The sequence below is a fragment of the Topomyia yanbarensis genome, chromosome 1 (genome assembly GCF_030247195.1).
Source record: "Topomyia yanbarensis strain Yona2022 chromosome 1, ASM3024719v1, whole genome shotgun sequence".
Lineage (NCBI taxonomy): Eukaryota > Metazoa > Arthropoda > Insecta > Diptera > Culicidae > Topomyia > Topomyia yanbarensis.
In genome coordinates this window covers 54,558,692-54,579,319 of record NC_080670.1, presented here as the reverse complement: position 1 = coordinate 54,579,319, position 20,628 = coordinate 54,558,692, and the positions used below count along the sequence as shown (strand labels likewise).

At 40.8% G+C, this 20,628-nt stretch overlaps 1 protein-coding gene across 3 annotated transcripts in view; it reads left to right on the top strand.

Moving 5' to 3' along the window:
• Positions 1-20,628, top strand: part of LOC131677633 (hemicentin-2) — a 709,680-nt gene that overhangs the window by 79,862 nt on the left and 609,190 nt on the right. For all 3 annotated transcript variants that reach the window (XM_058957531.1, XM_058957529.1, XM_058957532.1), the window contains exon 2: positions 18,497-19,546. In XM_058957531.1, the coding sequence (XP_058813514.1) occupies positions 19,438-19,546 (109 nt within the window). In that variant the 5' untranslated portion in view covers positions 18,497-19,437. The remainder of the gene's footprint in view (positions 1-18,496; positions 19,547-20,628) is intronic.

Below are 20,628 nucleotides of genomic sequence, written 5' to 3'. Positions count from 1 at the left end.
AAGAGGAATTCAGACCGACGATTGGAAGGTTCAACGCTCACCAGCTAACGAATGAGAACGGCCTTCGACTCATTGATTTCGCCGCCTCCAAGAACATGGCCATTCGTAGCACCTTCTTCCAGCACAGCCTCCCTTATCGTTACACCTGGAGATCACCGCTACAGACGGAATCGCAAATCGACCACGTCCTGATCGATGGACGGCACTTCTCCGACATTATCGACGTCAGGCTCTATCGTGGCGCTAACATCGACTCTGACCACTACCTGCTGATGGTTAAATTGCGCCCAAAACTATCCGTCATTAATCGTGTACGGTACCGACGGCCGCCTCGGTACGATCTGGAGCGACTGAAGCAACCAGATGTCGCCACTGCATACGCGCAGCACCTCGAGGCAGCGTTGCCGGACGAGAGAGAGAGCTCGACGTGGCTCCTCTAGAATACTGTTGGAGAACAGTAAAAGCAGCCATCAACAACGTAGCTGAGGACATTTTCGGAACGGAGACGACGGAACGATTGGTTCGACGAGGAGTGCAGAGCGGTTTCGGATAAGAATGCAGCGCGAGCGATCATGCTGCAGCATGGAACCCGACAGAATGTGGAACGATACAAACAGAAGCGGGGGTAGCAGACACGCCTCTTCTGGAAGAAAAAACGCCACCTGGAAGAAGCGGAGTGCGAGAAAATGGAACTGCTGTGCCGTTCTCAAAATACACGGAAGTTCTACCAGAAGCTCAACGCATCCCGCAAAGGCTTCGTGCCGCAAGCCGAAATATGCAGGGATAAGGACGGGAGCCTGCTGACGGACAACCGTGAGGTAACCGAAAGGTGGAAGTAGCACTTTGACGAGCACCTGAACGGCGAGGAGAATGTAGGTACAGATGATCAAGGCAACGGAGGATTTGACTACGTCAGTGCAGTTGAGGACGGGAATGAACCAACTCCCACGTTGAGGGAAGTTAAGGATGCCATCCAACAGCTCAAGAACAAAAAAGCAGCTGGCAAAGAAGGTATCGCAGCAGAACTCATCAAGTTGGGCCCGGAAAAGTTGGTCACTTGTCTGCACCGGTTAGTAGTCAGGATCTGAGAAACCGAACAGCTACCGGAGGATTGGAAAGAAGGGGTGATCTGCCCCATTCACAAGAAAGGCGACCATTTGGAGTGTGACAACTTCCGAGCGATCACCATTTTGAATGCCGCCTATAAAGTGCTATCCCAGATCATCTTCCGTCGTCTATCACCTAAAGTAAATGAGTTCGTGGGAAGTTATCAAGCCGGCTTCATCGATGGCCGGTCGACAATGGACCAGATCTTCACCGTACGGCAAATCCTCCATAAATGCCGTGAATACCAGGTCTCAACGCATCACCTGTTCATCGACCTCAAGGCGGCATACGACAGTATCGACCGCGTAGAGCTATGGAAAATCATGGACGAAAACAACTTTCCCGGGAAGCTGACTCGACTGATCAAAGCAATGATGGACGGTGTACAAAACAGCGTAAGGATTTCGGGTGAACTTTCCAGTCCATTCGAATCTTGACGGGGACTGGGACAAGGTGATGGACTCTCGTGTCTACTGTTCAACATCGCTCTGGAAGGTGTGGTGCGACGAGCCGGGCTCAACAGCCGGGGCACGATCTTCACGAAATCCGGCCAATTTGCATGCTTCGCGGACGACATGGACATTATCGCCCGAACAGTTGAAACGGTGGCGGACCTGTACACCCGCCTGAAACGCGAAGCAGCGAAGGTCGGACTGGTGGTGAATGCGTCCAAAACAAAGTAGATGCTGGTAGGCGGAGTTTTCGAGCGACGGGTGATAAGGGCGATCTTCAACGGTGTGCAGGAGAACGATGTGTGGCGGCGAAGGATGAACCACGAGCTCGCTGTACTCTATGGCGAACCCAATATCCAAAAGGTGGCCAAAGCTGGGTGGATACGGTGGGCAGGGCATGTTGCAAGAATGCCGGACAACAATCCTGGTAGTGATCCGGTTGGTACAAAAAGGCGAGGAGCGCAGAGAGCACGATGGGCGGACCAGGTGGAACGTGATTTGGCGAGTGTTGGGCGTAACCGACGTTGGAGAGCTGCAGCTACAAATCGAGCATTGTGGAGGCAAATTGTTGATTCAGTGTTATCATGAAATTGATGTTGATCTAAATAAATGAATGAATGTGTGTAGCATCATGTCTACTGTTTGAAATTGACATTTTCTCAGAATGTCAAGAAAACGCGAAAGACAATTATTAGTGAGATGCAATTCAAAGCAAACTGGCATTCTGCTCCAAGGAAAGTGACCAAGGAGGCTGTGCAAAACATGGCGGAAGGAGTAAAACAAAAGGCCCGGCAATTCGCATTCGCTAAAAGGGAAGCTTGAGTGAATATATTTTTCTAATTGGATTATTAAATTGCCAACAAAATTCTTCTTTTATTTCATAATACGATAGAGCTTCTCTTTCTAAATATAACAATATATATGTTCAACCTTTAGAACTTTGGAATGATTTTAATTGATTTTCTAAAAAACATGTAACCAAGTCCTCATTTGACACTGTCGGTCTTCCATGACAGTGAATTTAGCAACATGGGTTAGTATTTTTGACAGTTATTCCAGCAAAAGGATAGGAATCAAGGTAGTTCAATAGAAGGTGTGGTCGAGATAATTAAATTTTATAAAATAATTTTTATTTGTTATTTGGCGTATAAAAAGTCAAAAAATAGTTCGATTATGTATCTTTAGCGTCAGCTACATCGGAAAAAAATTAAAAACAGCATATGCCTTAATGACCCTATTCTGTATAAATTGAGCTTACTAAAGAAACCTGGTTGGATTTTTTAATTAAAAGTTTGACCGATTTACACACATTCTTGTTTGGACAATTTTTTATCGTAATTGCGATCATGGGCAGTATAGTAGTCGTACATTTGACCGATCTGAATACAAATTATCTGCACACATTTCTGATCAGATAATGCAAAAAAGTGATCTTGTCCAGTGCAACGAAAATAATTCGTAGTTAAAAACTGGAGAGAAAATTTTGAAATGAATGTATTGAAAAATATTTCGATTTCTTAAAAAAAAAATCTATCTCTAGTTTGATTTTACTCGCATTCTCGTTTGATCAAATTTTGATCGCGCCACCGTTTGGGCATTTATTTTGTCTACCCGTTCGTAATCAAGAAAAACATGTCCCAATTCGTCTATTTCTTCATTCCTGTCAGATGCAGCTCGGCCCCGTTAAAACGGTGACCCACTGCTGGAAAACCAGGACAGTGTCTGTGCTGTGCATGGAACTTGCCGGAGCGGAAACAAGCCAGGAAGGACGTGTTTTGCTTTAATTAGAGTTTTATTTGAATATTGTCCTTCGGCGGTGCTTCTGTTATGGGCGTGCAGTATTCGTGCCGGGAGGCAGTTCATGGCCGTACGTCCCACGGTGAGAACTGCGCCCCTCACGCGCCCTGTGAGATAAAACAGCCGACACCAAGATCCTGGTTTTTGGGGGGCCATTTTCCAAATTTTTATACTACCGAAAACGTGAGCGCGTTGCGAAAAGAATGAAAAATCTTTTTTCCTTTATTTCAGCGGATGTAGCAGTGTTTTGAGTGGATAGAGAAGGAGGATGGGTTTTTAAGGCCAATAAAAAGTTTGATGGCACCAACTTGAAAGGATACGTATGGGCTCTAGTGCTGGATCGTAATTATTATTTGTTTAAGCGAGAAAATTTGGAGGCCAACTATGATGCCTGTAGAATCAGAAACAGTAAGGAGTTTGAAGATGCAGTGTTTTATTAGGCCACTGCTGAAGAAATTCACAATCGTTAGAAATGTTGTAAATTTTGCCCTAAAGAAGCGCAGTCGTAATCACGACAAAAACATTTTATGAGTAGAAGTCGGTCATTTCGTCAAGAAATCTGTTGTCGTATTTATTTGTGTCATTATTTAGAAACAGAGGTAAAACTAACTGTTTCCGGAAAAAATACTCAACATGATTCTCCTTGTTCGGCGAACATCATCAACACTCCGTTAAGAGTGTCCATTGCCAAAAACGATTCATGTACTTCTAGCGCTTGTGGCTGAAAAATGTTACCCATAGCCAATCCAATTCAACTACTTCTACAGCCACAATTAATTAAAGAAGAAGAATCTTACCACTCGACACGAAAATGCCATCGACTATTCAATCCGACTGACAGATTCTAGTGTCTGGATTGGAGCTATCTTGATGAAAGTTGTTTATTGTTTTCACCCACCACCAAATTCCTACCGTTTCGAAGACGACGACGACGGAAAGCAGCAGGTACTGAGAATAGCCATAAAGCGTGACTGAAGCCCACGGCAACAAAACAGACACACGGCTGGTGGAATTTGCGCTGCCAACCCGATGATGGCAGCACGCTCGTACCCACCTCCAAAAGAGCAAAATAGCTGCAGGCCATCGTGGGAAAGCCTAGCAGTGAGAGAACCGTTCGTCTGACACACCGCAGCCACGTCAAACAATAGCAAACATGCTGTCAGATGTGATAATAAATAAATCAAACATTATGCGATAAGGCGGTGGTTAGCGGGTTGAATGGAAAGAGCGCGTCAAGGAGTGAACGTCAACAGAGGAAAGCACCAAGCAGATGAGTCTTTGTTTCTCGAATACGACTTATTCGACATATTATTTTGCAATTAGTGGATGGAATATAACCCCCAATCAATTCAGAAACACCTTGCTTAAAGAATAATTATTCCTATTTTAATCATATTAGGGTAATTAGCCTATTTTCGCCCTGTTTTTTAAAGGGTGTTTGTTATAATTTTTGTCTTTCTCAATGGAAAGGATATGCTATCACTCTGAAAATCGAATTTTTAACCGGGGGCCGAAGGGCCGAGCCTCAGTTCGTCGAAATCAGCAAATGTCTTTTTTATAGTAAGGTTTACCAAGCTTCAAAAGCCAGGTCTGTAGTGTATTGGCACTGTGTGGTACTCTCGTACCACGTACCTAACAACTAAAAACTACTGTATCGATTTTGTTGGCTATTTTCGGCAAATTTGAGACTAAGAGAAACGAAAGCAATGAAATTGAAAGACGGATAGGTATTCTAGAGCGAATCAGTTATAAACTTAGAACGGAAAACTAGAACTAGGCAGGCATGATAGAAAGGAAATGTGAAGAATTCTTTGCCTTCTGCAGAGTAGGAGTTGGGCGTTGCACCCAACATCCCAACGCCCAACTCCTACTCTGCAGAAGGCAAAGAATTCTTCAAATTTCCTTTCGATCATGCCCATACGAGCCTGCCTAAATCTAGTTTTCCGTTCTAAGTTTATAACTGATTCGCTCTAGAATACCTATCCGTCTTTCAATTTCATTGCTTTCGTTTCTCTTAGTCTCAAATTTGCCGAAAATAGCCAACAAAATCGATACAGTAGAACCTTGCGGCAATTAAAACATAGTAACATAACAACTAAAAACACTCCTTACTTTTTACACCCTTCTTCCCCACAGAACTAAGTGAAGGTGAAGGGCTCTTTCTTCTGCTCTATCTCGGAGCCTCACTTGGTTCATGGAATGGCTCGACCTACGAGCTTTGATTAAATTCTCGATTCTTCTCTTACTTCTTGTCTCCATCTATTACGTCGCCATTAGCCCTAGCTCCTGTGCTCCGGTTAGGTGCTGATTCCTTGAGCCATCTAGCTCATGTTTCCGTGAGTCATTCAGCTCCCGGCCTTATTACAATCTACTTGCATAGTATTCAACGGTAAACTCACCCTACTCCGACCGATAGTTCCCCGACGGAGGAATTTCCCCCGACACCGATACCCGCTTCCTTGAGCCATCCAGCTCCCAGCCCTGTCGAGATCAACTCATATATTATCCTACTCCGACTGAGAGTTCCCCGACAACGAAATTTCTTTTGTTACCGGTGTTTGTTTCGTGAGCCAATTAGCTCACCTTTTTGTCTCGATTCTGTTGGGTAGTCCACGGCGGCGAATCTACCCTACCGTGAATTCCTCGGCGGTAGATTGCTACCGATACTGATGTACCTTTCTGTGAGCCATTAAACTCCCTGCTTCGTCTACTCGGTCTAGTCACCGACGGTCTAGCCTACTCAACGGGCCAGCCAGCAGGTGCTGAGGTCTATCCAGCGATTCAAGGTGGAGTGTAGCTTCCGGTTCACTGGCGCCGCAACGACCTACTGCTAGCTATTCAATGCGGTCTACTCGGACCAATTCCCGGCGGTGGATCTAGCCTACTCACGAGCTGCTCGGTAGGGGATCGTGTCGGTCCGGCGATTACGATGAAGCCTGACGTCCGGTTTACTGGCGCCCCGACGACCCGATGCTACGGTGCTACGTCGCGTACTACTCAACTGATCCCCGGCGGTGGACCTAGTCTACACCGTCCGAGATTTCCCCGGCGACGGAATTTCACCCGAAAACCGATTTGTGGTTCAACGACGGCGCTTTTGCCAATGGCGCTACTTTGTTGGTCCCTTCGCCACTTCCTCTGCAGCTCGGAGAGTATACTCGTAACCACTCTGTTGTCAGCATCCCAGATATGCTCGTCGTGGCAGCCACAGTCTTTCCCAACGTTCCTCTTCTGCTTTTTCGGCTGCTTTTGCTCTCCCGGCGTGTTCCTCAGTTTCTGTTGTTGCGTAGCCTCAGTTTCTGTTGTTGCGTGTTCTGCGGCTTCCGTCAGAGCTTTTTCGGCTGATTTAGCTCTGATCAAGAGTGCCTTCTGCTCGCGTTCAGCAGCTATTACCAAGGAGCTTTTATTCTCAGGTGATACGAAATCGCCGATCAGCCATGTTGGTTCTCGAAACGACAGCTAACAACATTGTTTACTACATCCCCATGCACGTTTGCTTGGATTTCAGTATGTAAACAAAGTTGTTCGCCGTCATTTTTCTACTCCGCAGCTTACTGCACGCTTATCTCACTCCGCACCTAGTTACTGCCAAAGACGAATCGCCTTATAACTCTAAGCACCTTGGCTATTACAGTCGATTTAATACTCGTCACTAGCTGCACCTTGCTGTACACATTGTACTTGTCCTTCACGAATTCATAGAGCCCGCCGATCTTTTTCCTCACCTCCATCAAGTTCCACTTCATTCTGGGTGGTACCACTACCTGATCTAGGGGTGAACACCCGATTCCGTAACCCCATCTCACATTGGTTTCCTCGTGGCTCACTCTACACCAAGCCGCTGCTGGTACTCACTGTACCGTAACCGGTGATCTCTGCATCTTACCACTTCTTGCAAACGCAATAGCGTCTTCCTTTACTCGCTTACCTCTCCAATAGCATTTATTTTTTGGATGTCTCCATGCTGGGATGATCCAAGCCCAGGCCGCTGTCTCAACTCGTTGCAAGTAATCGCCTCTTGTGATCTCATGGCTATCTATACGAGGAGGGAAGTTATGCTGGGGTTGACTCTATCCTTGATGGGGAGTGATATTCAGAGCCGGACCGGGCATAAAATCTGCAATGGTCCATCCGAACCTTGCACAACAAACTAAATGGTGACGAGTTCTGAACTTGACAAGGTTTTAACGAGGCGGAGGCAGTCACGCTGTTAGTCCACTTGCAATTCTAAGTCAGTGTCATCCTTCCTTGCTCAGGGAGTAGAACAGCATGCCTGTTAGCCCAAAGTCACCGTTCTATTCCTGATTCGTGTCCTATCCGTTGATGTTCGCCATGACCAGTATGCCGTAATCAAGATATTACTGGCGTCCATCCTGATGTGCTGGTTGGCACTCCGATTGGGCAAAGGGGGGACTTTTATTGCTAAGATCTTAGATTACTGAAATCTTAGGATCTTAGCAGAAGCGGCACAGACTCGCTTCGTCAGAGCTGCTTCCGAAATTATGTCTTTTTTAGAGGTTTAGCAGAGACCAATCCAAACCTCACCGTATCCTAGTAAGACTCTCTAACTCGCAAAAGGTTCGAGGGGGAGGGGCGGTCGTTAAGCCCCTGAACTTCTGTCCTTCCTGTTCCTGTGTGTATTCGCAAAAAGCACCATCTATTGGCAATTTTTTAATTGATCAAAGTAGGTTTAAAAAGATTTAACTCTGGAACCAACAGAGATAGTGTTTAGCCATCTTCGACAAAATTGTAATAGAGATTTAGATATTTGTTAGAAGACATGCTGTCTCTGTCACTCACAGTAATCGAGTTATGAGACGTTTTCTAAGGTGAACTCTTTGAATTTATGTTTTACATTTCTTATAAAAGAAATGTATAGAATTCGCTCAAACTTTCAAGATTTTTTCCGAGGCCCGGAGGGCCGAGTCTTATATACCAATCGACTCAGCTCGACGATTTGGGACAATGTCTGTGTGTGTGTCTGTGTGTGTGTATGTAACGGACAAATTCTCATTCGTGTTTCTCAGCAATGGCTGAACCGATCTTATCCAAACCAATTTTAAATGAAAGAACTAAAAAACAGTATGAACGCTATTAATTTGTTTTTGATTCTGATGTTTAGTTTCCAAGATATGAATGTTTGAATGCGCAAAAATGGCGTTTTTTGCATTTTTTTTAAATTTCCTGCCGAAATTGACAATGTAGATTAACAATTTATATATTTTTAGACAGCTTTAACGAATACCTTTCGAACAAGCTATAGATTGTTGAAATCGGACTATTATCAAAAGAGATATTTAACATTAAATGCGGACGAAAGATTTTTATCATTTCCCATAGCCAGAAATATGACCAAAAACATGTAATCTATTATTAACGCCAAAACGGCTTATTTTAGGTCAATAGTATCTTCGGAGAATTTAATGGAGGCAATATGCCCTTTCTTTTGGTATTGTGCTTTTGCTGATTAATCCCCCTATGAGTGAGATATTTTCACAAATTTTTTGGAAGTGATTATATCGAAATGATGCCTTCAGCAAATTTGTAGCTCTTACTTTTGCGAATAACTTTACTGAAGACTTCAAATATCTATTTTGAATACTTTAAAAGTTATGGCTTGTTGTTTGTTGATTACTCTTTGTCGCCTATTTATTGTTCAATATAGTAATAATCCATTGAAATAATCCAAACATTATTTCGATAAAACGAATTTTGTATTTCATTTTACTATCTACAACCGCTAGAAATAATCACCGAACACTTCCAAGTTATCTGGAAGGAACTTGATAACTTATCAGTACAAAAATGTTCATTTGTGCGAACTTTCTGACTGCAATTTTGCTAACTTATAACCATCGGATCGATCTGAAACATATCGGAAAATGAAAAGCGAAATAAATAACTCCAAGCAACGGCGTAGCCAAGAGAAGGTTTTGGGGTTTAACACCATACACCCCCCCCCCCCCCACAACACCCAAAAAAAAATTGGATTGAAGTTGAAAATTTATTGATGCAGACTGATTTAATTCAATATTACAATAACAATTATCTGATCCGTAGATTGATAACCTGTTGTTGTAAACATCATGAGGACTTTTGATAAATTGTCGGAATGGGGTCCTGATATGGAACTGATCTCTTGGTCTTGATTTCACAGTTGTCTAATAGCATCAATATCAAATTCCTGTCTGAAAACATTCCAATAGAAAATTCCAGAGTTCTGTAATCAATCATAATCCTCAGATTTATTTTCAAATTAATCTCGTTTTTGTAGAGATGTACTGTAATAAGGGTCTTTATTTAATAGGAAGCGAAGTTAAAATTGATTTAATTCTATGAAACATAGAACTGCTCAACGAAAAATGCATAAATTTCAACAATTGCTTAAAATGTTTTTGCCTTTCTCATTCACTCTAAAATTCGTCGATCTAATCCCGACCGGGAGGACCGAGTGTCATATGCTAATCGACTCAGTTCGTCGAGATCGGAAAATGTCTGTGTGAGTATGTATGTCTGTATGTATGTGTGTATGTGTGTGTATGTGTGTATGTGGAAAAAATGTGACCTCTGTTAATCAGAGATGGCTGGATCGATTTGCACAAAGTTAGTCTCAAATGAAAGGTACAATCTTCCCATCGGCTGCTATTGAATTTTTTATTGATTGGACTTCCGGTTCCGGAGTTACGAGTTGAAGAGTGCAATCACACAACAAATTCCCATATAAACTGAAATGAAAAATTTTCAAAATCAAATTTGTATTTTTGATGCCAAATGACATTATAATGCATGAAACATTGAGATTTGATGTAAACTCGAAAAAATAACGTTTGACAAAAATTGATTTTTTTGGACTTTGGTACTTATTTGCTCTGTTACTATTTTCTGAAAAATTAATTCTGCATAATTTTAAAACTTCAAAAATTACGGTTTCGGAATTATGCCGTTTAGACATTAAGATCGATTTTCACCAAACCCCCACCAATTGTAAAATTGGTATTGTAAAAAAACGTAAGGGCGATACTTCAATGCTGATAGGTGGGACCGAAAAAGTAAACAATCGCCAAAGGGACTATATACTATATATACAATCATTTTGTCAATTTCAATAGCAAACACAAATTTTAATTTAATAATTTCAAATACTTCATGAAGTTTTGGGTTTCGATCACTGAATCATGCAATCTAGGATGTAAAAAACACAATAGTTCTAAATTGGAAATAAAACCAAGTCTGGAAATATGCACTGTTGATTTTCTTTGAATGCACTATGAGTCACAAGGGCGATTTTTCGGTACAAAAATCAATAACTCCCAAACCGTTCATTTTAGAGAAATTATGTCTGAGAGAATATTTTTGGGGATTAAATTCGCTTTCTTTTAAAGTAAAATGTAGCTAGGGTGGTCCTCTCAAACATTCTTTTCGAAAAATTATTTTTCGAACAAAATGGTATAGCAAGGTACTTACTTCAGCAAAGTTGTAGAAAAATGTTTTTCAGTTAACATTTTCAAATGAATTAAAGTTATAGCACTATCGGTTTTTATGTTATAATTATTTTTATTCTTTAACTTAGGGTGTTTCTGAAAAAGTCAGTTTTTTAACTATAACTTTTTAAATAGTTAGTCTATCTTCATACTCTCTATGAAGCAATTTTAGTACTTTTCATTGCGCATATTTCTGCTGAAGAATGTGAATCGATATCATTTTTCGTTACCGAGTTACGATCATTTTTTTAAATAAAAATGATAGTTTTCAATGTCCTCTAACTCAGAAGGTTGCAAAAACTAGCAGCTAAATTTGTACTCTTTTGAAAGTGCATCAAAAATACTATAAAATATTTCAAAATCAAAGTCAGCATTTTTGCCCTTCGATGTCAAATATAAACAACAACACCACGAGTTGTGACAGTTTAATTGGTATCAATCTCATTCATGAATCGAATCGCAGTAGCCGACAACTGCTTTGATCAACGCGTGTAGTGCTTTGTATTATTAGTGCTGTTAAAATGCATAAAATAAAGTTGTTCGATCTCTGGAAAGTGGCCAAAGGTGAAAAGAAAAATAAAATAAAAGTTGTGTTTAAGGAAATAATGAGATAATTTGATGTGGGACAAAATGAAAAAAATAAGTTCACTCAGAATGCAAAAGCTGTAACAATTAAAACATGTAAAAGGTTTGATCAATTTTGGAAAGACAGTAATCGAATTGAGACGAAAGTGCTCGATAAAAATTCGAAATATTTTGAGAAGCCGTTAACAGTTCCTACAAAAGATTCAAACTGCACTTCTTCCCAAACCAGCATTCACAGAAATTCGTCGCTTACTTAGAACAGAATGAAGGGTAATCCTTAATTCATTTGCTTTTTAAGGCAAAATGCGCTACATTTTATATTATGTCAACACTTCCATTACCAACAAGTTTCATGAGCGAACAAGGAGCTGAGGCTCGGAACGATCGACTGAGTCACGGTAGAAATTGTTCAAGAGTCGCGAACATGGAAGATGTTTTCTTTAGAGCAATGGACTCGTCTAATCCGGTTCTTGCAGTTAGAAGATCCCGATACAGTAAACGCACTGAAATAAGTTCAATATTAAATGAGTTAGCACTTTGAGAAAAGAGACACGATTCAGATAACTATAACGACGACGATGCTGATGATGTTGATGATTGTGATTATAATAATTATGAGGATGACGATGATAATAAAGTAGTTACGTAGAATAGTAAAATAAATATCTGTCTGAGCCTAACGTTTTCAATATTTGTGTACATATATTTGACAAGCTCAAAAAATCATTTAACAACTCGACTTTTTGATCTAGTAAAGCAGGTTCTAAATGGCAATGACAAGACCCTTAAAAACAGTCGTATGCTGATGTCATTTAATCATAATGTTGATGTCAACATTTTTCGCTGAATGACAAAAAAGCAAAAGTTGATTTTGAGATATTTTACAGTATTTTTGATGCACTTTCGAAAGAGTACAAATTTAGCTGCTAGTTTTTGCAACCTTCTGAGTTAGAGGACATTGAAAACTATCATTTTTATTTACAAAAATGATCGTAATTCGATAACGAAAAATGATATCGATTCACATTCTTCAGCAGAAATGCGCAATGAAAAGTACTAAAATTGCTTCATAGAGAGTATGAAGATAGACTAACTATTTAAAAAGTTCTAGTTAAAAAACTGACTTTTTCAGAAACACTAAAATGACACCCTAAGATAAAGAAGAAAAATAATTATAACATGAAAACCGATAATGCTATAATGCTATAACTTTGATGCATTTGAAAATGTTACTTGAAAAACATTTTTCTACAACTTTGCTGAAGTAAGTACCTTGCTACACCATTTAGTTCTAAACATAATTTTTCGAAAATAATGTTTGAGAGGACCACCATAGCTACATTTTGCTTTAAAAGTAAGAAAATTTAATTTCCAAAAATATTCTCTCAGACATAATTTCTCTAAAATGAACGGTTTGGAAGTTATTGATTTTTGTACCGAAAAACCGCCCTTGTGACCCATAGTGGAATGGTGGGTTTTTTCAAGAAAAAGCGTTGATTTCTTAATTCTCAGTCGCGTTGGAAATTTGAGTAAAGTATAAACTTCAAATCGATTAAAAAAAATCGATTTTTTTTGGCTCAGTACAATATACATAACCCCTTTAGAAAAATCAGTTTTCCCACCACAATGCATTGATTGAGGAATTTAGATATTTTATTAACAGAGCATTAGCAATAATTCGTTTGTATGTCTATTTTATGGGCCATTTTTTTGCCTTCCCATTGATTTGGTTTGAGATTTCTAGCACTGATGTTGTCCTATGCTGATTTGAGTGATTCTCTGAGTCCTGCCACTATCCCATGTAGTATGTGTTATCAAAAACATCGCGAAGCATCAAGTTCTAAATGTTCTCAAACGATATAATATCCGAAGAGAGTGATAAGAGTTATAAGAAATGTCTCATCACACTGTTAGGTGGATTAAAAGCGTTTTTATTTATAATTTTTTGTTTCCCATTTTTCGCGTTAATAATGTTTAAAGGTATTTTTTGTTATAACAAAACACAAAATTTCCCAATCAAATAGCTGTGAAAATTTTGTAAATAGTTATGGCTGATTTTGATTTTATTTCAGCCTATTGTTGAACCCGTATAACTTTACTATGGGGAAAAATCGCATTTATGTTATAAATTATTCTGATAGAACTAGCTTTCACCTACAAAATAAAGGTAGCAGCGTTTGTTTATGATAGGCCCCTGTGCAAGGAGAGGGTTTTGGGGGCTCAAATCCGTCTCGTGCGGCTTTGAACCACTTTTAAAAATTTATTAAAAACCTGTTCAGGAAAAAATATACTGCGACCCATCCGACATATAAAATGTCATTTGAGCTCGGTCACTCTAAAAACAAATCGTTGTAGAAACCAAGAAAGAAACCTTACGATGGTAGCTGGAAAGGGATGTAAGTCAAGTTGGGCACCTTCTCAGGACCGGTTCACGTTTCGACAAGTTTCGATATTAACATCAGTTATTAGTAGACCAACTATACAGCAAAGACGGTCAGCGCGAGTTAAGGAAGAAAAACATGAAGTATGAGAAAATTGAACTTATCGTAGTCTGGAGAATTTTCATCGCTGATGATCTCTCCGTAGAAATGGCTGACAGCTAAATGGCTCGCGAAAATGGGCACCTGTATCGTGAGAAATACCACCACCGAGGAACTCTCAGCACCAGCTAGCAGATAAATAAAAACGAGTAGCGCCAAGAAGGATAAGAGACCATACGAAGGTGGCTGTAAAGAGTTGTAAATCATTGTGTCGACGGATTGGTTTGCGTCTCAACAGGTGACAATGTTTCCAGCAGACCTGAGCAGGTCGCATATACCGCGAAGGTTGGAGAGGTAGCAATAAAAATTCACAATGGAAAAAGCATGAACGGTTAACGCAAGATAAAAAAAGAAAAAAAGGACACAATCCCTACAGAAATAGTATCTAACGGTTACCCCGGATGGATGAGGATTGCGAGATATAACATGTTTAAGTTTAATCGGTAGGCTTTACTACTACAAAAGAATCCGACATTACCACGAGTCAACAGGCCGCGGTGCCTGTTGAAGATTCCGTCCGCTAACAGACTTTTACTCAATTTGTTAAGCTGAGTCGATTAGTACACAATATGCGGCCTTTCAGGCCTCGGCAAAAATCTTCAAATTTTGAGGGTTTTTATACCTTTAATTTTTAAGAAACGTAGAAGAAATCAAAACCAAAAAAATTTCTGTGCGCGGGCCTGGTCTGCAGGCACCCGTTCAGAAGTTATACACTGTTGATTTTTTTTTTTGTCTGGTCCTCCTGAAGTTGCGTAAATGTCTCACTGGGTGAGTAGACGCTGGTGTTCAACGACGCTTTCGCTTGATTTTCTGACTAGCGCGCACTCTGTGTAGTTGCGCGTCTGCCGGAAGGTTAACACCGATATTGAATGGTTTTCTATTTTATCTCGGATATTTCCCAGCTGTAAATTACCGCAAGCCTGAATTCCATGAGCCATTTAGCGTCAGTTTCCGTGAGCCCTTTAGCTCCTAACTTTGTCGCGATCTACTCGGATAGTCCCCGGTGGTGAAATCACCTTACTTCGACTGAGAGTTCACCGGCGGCGGAATTTCTCCTGATACCGATACCTGTTTCCTTCAGCTGCGGCGGGATTTTTTACCCAATGCCGATTCCGTTTGATGAGCAAATTAGCTCAACATTTTGTAACGATATACTCGGATAGTCTGCGGTGGTGAGCCTATCACTCTGACTATGACATCCCCCAGCGATGGGTTTCTACCGATATCAATGCGTTTTCGGGAGCCATTTAGCTTCCCACCTCGTCGATATCTACTTGATGTACTCCCTGGCGCTTAATCTAGCCTGCCTAATGGGTCAACTGGTAGGTGCCGAAATTTGTCGCCAATTTTCATTACAAGTAACCTACAAAATATTCTCTGAAGATTACTATTTCAAAAGGAACCTACAGAATTCTATTTGAAACATTAGGCATTAGGCACCTAGTTTTCGCAAAAACCGCCCTGGTCAAATCGGTGCCTTCGACATTATACGTCGACGAAACCTATTCACAAAGCAAGAGATTATTAGCGTCTGCAGCAATTATAAATAGCACAACCATTTTCTTTATTCCAGAGACGCATTGAAAACTCAATCTAATCTTAAACGGAAATCATGGAAGGAAACCATGAGACATAGAGCTTCAGCAACATGTCGGGAGTCTTCCGGGGAAGCAATCTCGAACCCTTACTTTGTACTTCAATGACGTTTCTTTCATCTTACCGCCGGAATGTAAACTAATCTACGCTGAAGATTTTGAAGTATTGCTCGTCATACGTTCCATAGAAGACTGTATCGCAGTTATAAACAACCTTTTCTATTATTATATTATTCTACACCATCACAATCACTCGAAGGAGTGTCAGTTGTAAGGGACAGCTCACTTTTAAAGATCTTCATTCGAACATTATATCACAAACAAACAGAAACCTTGGTTTCATCATTAGAATCGAAAAAGAATTGGTACTGTTTGCGATCTCTGTATTTCTCTCTCGTTTGTTCTATTCTCGAAGCGTCAGATCTCTGTTGGAGTCCCTACGCGCGTGTTTGGACAAAAAAGGGTTGAAGTAGTACAAGCTAGGTTTATTCGTTACGTTATCACCTTGACCATGGCAAAACCTAATGGATCGCTGTCGTTTGCTCGACATGGGCAACTTGTCAATTGAAGAAATATATCTAGAGCTCTTTCTATTGGAAAACATCTAAGTAGTCAGATAGTCAGACACCATGAGAACCAATTCTCGTAGTAAAGAGGGACAAGTCTGTCATTGCCGTGAGAAATGATGGTAAACTTGAGCGATTCGTAGTAACTCTACCCAGACTCGACTCCTGCCAGCAGAAGACAAAAGATTAGTCCGTAAGATCCTAGGGCTGTTCCCAATAACCCTGCAACTTCTATTTCTCGTATCTGGATATTTCACACCCATGCGTACTATGACTCTAAAATTTTCATAACTTTCCGTACTTGGTAATTTCTAGCTAAAGGGCGAACACGAAATTATTGCGACACATTCAACAGGGCATAACTTTTTTACCATTGGGTAAAAATCAACCAAATTTTGCACACTTTCTCATTGATGTGTATTGTTTACATGCTGTCAAACTCAAAGTCATGTTTTTCGATTCAACGAAAATGGAGGTGAACCAACGCGAGTCGAGAGAACAAATTCTTTCTAAACACCTGGAATTTCCCGACCTGTCGCACCGGCAGTTGGGAAAAATGTTGAACTTTCTCCATTCAACTGTCTCCAGAGTGTTGAAGCGTTTCCAGGAGCGGTTGACGTTGGACCACGGCAAAGGAGCTGGAAGAAAACCGGGACCGGAGAACAAAAAGACGAAGGAAAAGGTGAAGCGGATGATTAAAGCAAATCCCAACGTCTCAAGCCGTGATTTGGCTAAAAAGATCGGCATGTCGCAGAGCTACGTTCAGAATGCAAAGAAGAGAGCTGGACTACATACATACAAGGTACAGAACTTTCCAAACCGCGATGAGCGGCAAAAATCTACGGCTAAAACTCGGGCACGGAAGCTCTACGAGAAGATGCTGACAAAATATGGCTGCTGTGTGATGGACGACGAAACGTATATAAAAGCCGATTTTAATCAAATTCCGGGGTTGGAGTTTTTCACCGGCAAGAGCAAGTTCTATGTGGACGACAAATTTAAGAAGAAGAAAATGTCGAAGTTCGCCTCCAAATATCTCATTTGACAGGCCATCTGCTCCTACGGGCTGAGGAGTGAGCCTTTCGTGACAAAGAGCACAGTAAATGGCGAGATCTACAAATCTGAGTGCCTCGAGAAGCGCCTTTTGCCGTTCTTGCAGCAGCACGACGAAGCTCCGCTATTTTGACCAGATTTGACATCATGCCACTATTCTAAAAGTGTCCTGGAGTGATATGAGGCCAATTCTGTCCATTTTGTTCCAAAGGACATGAATCCGCCAAACTGTCCGGAGCTGCGCCCGGTGGAGCAGTACTGGGCAATGATGAAGCGGGATCTTCGGAAGAGCAAGAAGACAGTCAAAGACGAGAAGGACATGTTAAGAAAATGGAAAAAAAACTGAGAAACTGATACCGGATGACACTGTAAAGACTTTGATGGAGGGCATCAAGCGAAAATGCGTTCAATTTTACACTCAAGGCTCCATCGATTAACTTTTCTTTTGATTTTTGAAGTAAATATATGTATAAAACTACCCTAAAATTTTGGTTTGATTTTAAACATTATAAGAAAATTGGCATGACATTTTCGGTGTCACAATAATTTCGTGTTCGCCCTTTAATTGAATGTCCTTAAAAAGTGAAAAAGAAAAATGTGACTATATACTAGTTAACATAAAAAAAAAACAAATAAATATGTAAATACACTCAGGTTTTTTTACGCGAGGGGATACAGGCCGCGTAAATGAAAACCGCGTAAATGAAAACCGCGTAAATGAAAACTGCGTAAATTTCAAAATCCGCGTAAATGAAGACCGTGTAAATTTAAGAATCCGCGTTAATGGGAACCTCGTGAATGGATACAACGTAAATTAAAAAATCCGCGTAAAAAACCGCGTAAAAAACCGAGCAAAAAAAAACCGCGTAAAAAACCTGAGTGAACATTGCGAAAGATTCATTCGTGTCCGGATAAATTTCATGGATCCTTAAGCACACCATCCGTAAGCCAAACTCACTTCGACAGCTAAGCTTCAAGAAGAACAAAGTAGAGCGACGTTTTTTTCACTCGACAAAATAAATATTTTCAAAAAACCCCACTTCGATAGGTAGATAAATTTCCCGTTAAAGAAAGTCATTGACCTTTATCCCATCGATCCAGGCCTATTTGATATTCCCTGCATTGATTTACGGAGGCTAACAAAACCCATCCCGAAACAAACAGCACGTTTTACGATTTTCTATGATTATGCCACCTTCAAACATCCCATCACCCGCGCGCCACCATTTTCGACCACTGGCTGCGCCCTAGCTATTTGTTTCCAACAACAACAGCCAACTTTTGCTCATTCTTATTCTTCTCTTGTTTATCAATTTACAGGTGTTACGCCGTATAATGAAAAAGTTTCTCGTACCACAGCCGGCCACAGGCTGCTGGATGCTGGAACGATGTCCACAAGCTTTGGCAGTTGGCGACAGCAGCAGCAGCAGCACACTTTCAGGACCGCAGCTTTGAATCAAGGACTCCGAAGGCCACAGTCCCTTTCACAGTAGATAGGAAGCGAGCGCGTGGCAAGATTAAAGCAGGCGAATGATACAACCCAACAACAAAGAAAGAAAAAAAACAAACAAACAAGATAAGAGCTAACTCGGTGAGCAAAAATTCAAGCGCGAAATTGCAAGTGATGGTATTATTGGAATAATTTATAATAATATAATCCACTTTATTCCCGCCTGGATGTTGAAGTAAAACGATGGCAAGGTTAAGCGAAAAAAATGTTCCAACGATGGAAAAAGTTGCCGAAGTGGTGAAATAGACGTAAATTTTTGTGTAGAGCAGCAGCGGAAAGTTTAATCACCTATTTTGAAACACAAAAAAAAGAAGCAAAAAGTATTAGAAGTGAGGGTGTATATAAAATATCAGATGCAATTTTTTCCGAAACAGTTTGAGTTTAAACTTTGAGTGAAATATTAGCAAAGTGCGCGCACAGAGGGCAAAAGTTTCTGGGGGTAAAGTGCTGGAATCAAGAAGCTGCCACCGTGAAAGTGAGAGTGACGTTTGAGCTTCGCTTCGAGATGATGGTGTTTCGGGGAGTTTTTGTGCAAAAGTTCATTATGGTAATTTTTCGGGCAGGTGGCCTTGGAGCGAGAAAGTTTTGAAATTTTCCGGGCCAGCAAACAACGTAAACTAATGTTCTTTCATCTGCCCGGGCCGCAGCAAGAATAGAGGGTCCCACACAGCGCAGTGTACACAGCAGTGTTCCATACCGAAGCGGTGTGTGCCGAATATCTCGCTCCGAACCGAGGCGAGTCTTTGCCGCCATGAAAGTTTACCGAAGAGGCAAGATGGCGTGCCTGAATGAATGTCCTGTCCAGGTGTGCTTCCTGCTGCTGGCCGCTATTGTACATCTGGCAACGAGTGTTAAAGATGGTAAGTTATCGTACTTTTCAGATTCTTGCACTTGATCGGTGTTTTGTGGGGGAGAGGGGTACCCATGTTTGGCAACGTCTCAACCGGGATTACTGATGTAAGATAGGAAAACACTCACATGGTATGAGTTGTAGAACAATGACTTACATTATGTTATGGTTGTGGGCCATTTGCTTTGCAAGTGGTTTGGTTGGGTCAACATTCTGCGTAGTTTGACATACAATATGTGGTAGAAAGCTACATACTAGGTCGTGGCAAATTTTCTTCCTAACGCGATAGATTAATGAAAAACTAGTGGGAATGATGTTTTTTTACGCTACATACATACAGATTTTTTAATTTTTCTTGTAAAAGCAGAGAACGTCTTTAGTTAAAGGGGCAGCCACTGCTGGCAAAATGCATTATATTCACGATTTAAATCGATGCATACACAATATAAAAAATTGAGTAAATAATAGAAATGATATAATATTTCTGAGCTGCAAATATCCTAATTCGTAGATGAACCGAGAGAAAACACATGATGCGCAATGTAGAACTCTAACACACAAGCATGAACTCAATAAGTCAGTAGTCTAACTGGCTGCACCTGTTGGGGATAAATCAAAAGTGGCTTCAGCCAATTGGCAATGACCACGGCTTCCTGACGTATCTTGGAAACTTCTTCCTACAAATTGTTCAGCAAATCACATTATCTTTTAACATATCACATTGTTTAATATTTTCTAATATTTGGGGTGTCTCTTTTTTATCATTTTTGTGGGGGTTGGAAATCGAATCTAGATGAGCTACGTACAAGTCAATCGGTTCACCAACTACGCTATACTCATCTCCTTTTGTTGTTTCTTACTAAATGGTGATTTTTATGTCTTTCGAATCCAGTTCAAGGCATAATCCAACGTATACGAGTATATACCCAACCCAATCTGCAATGCTTGAAGAGCAGCCGGAACTGCAATTATTGACTTTGTTACCTACTAAATTTTAAGCGCTGATCTTAGAATATATGTGAAGGAAAAGTCTCTCATGTAAAACTCCGGCACTCAAATAAGAACTCATCCAGTCCAGTAAACTCACGAGAT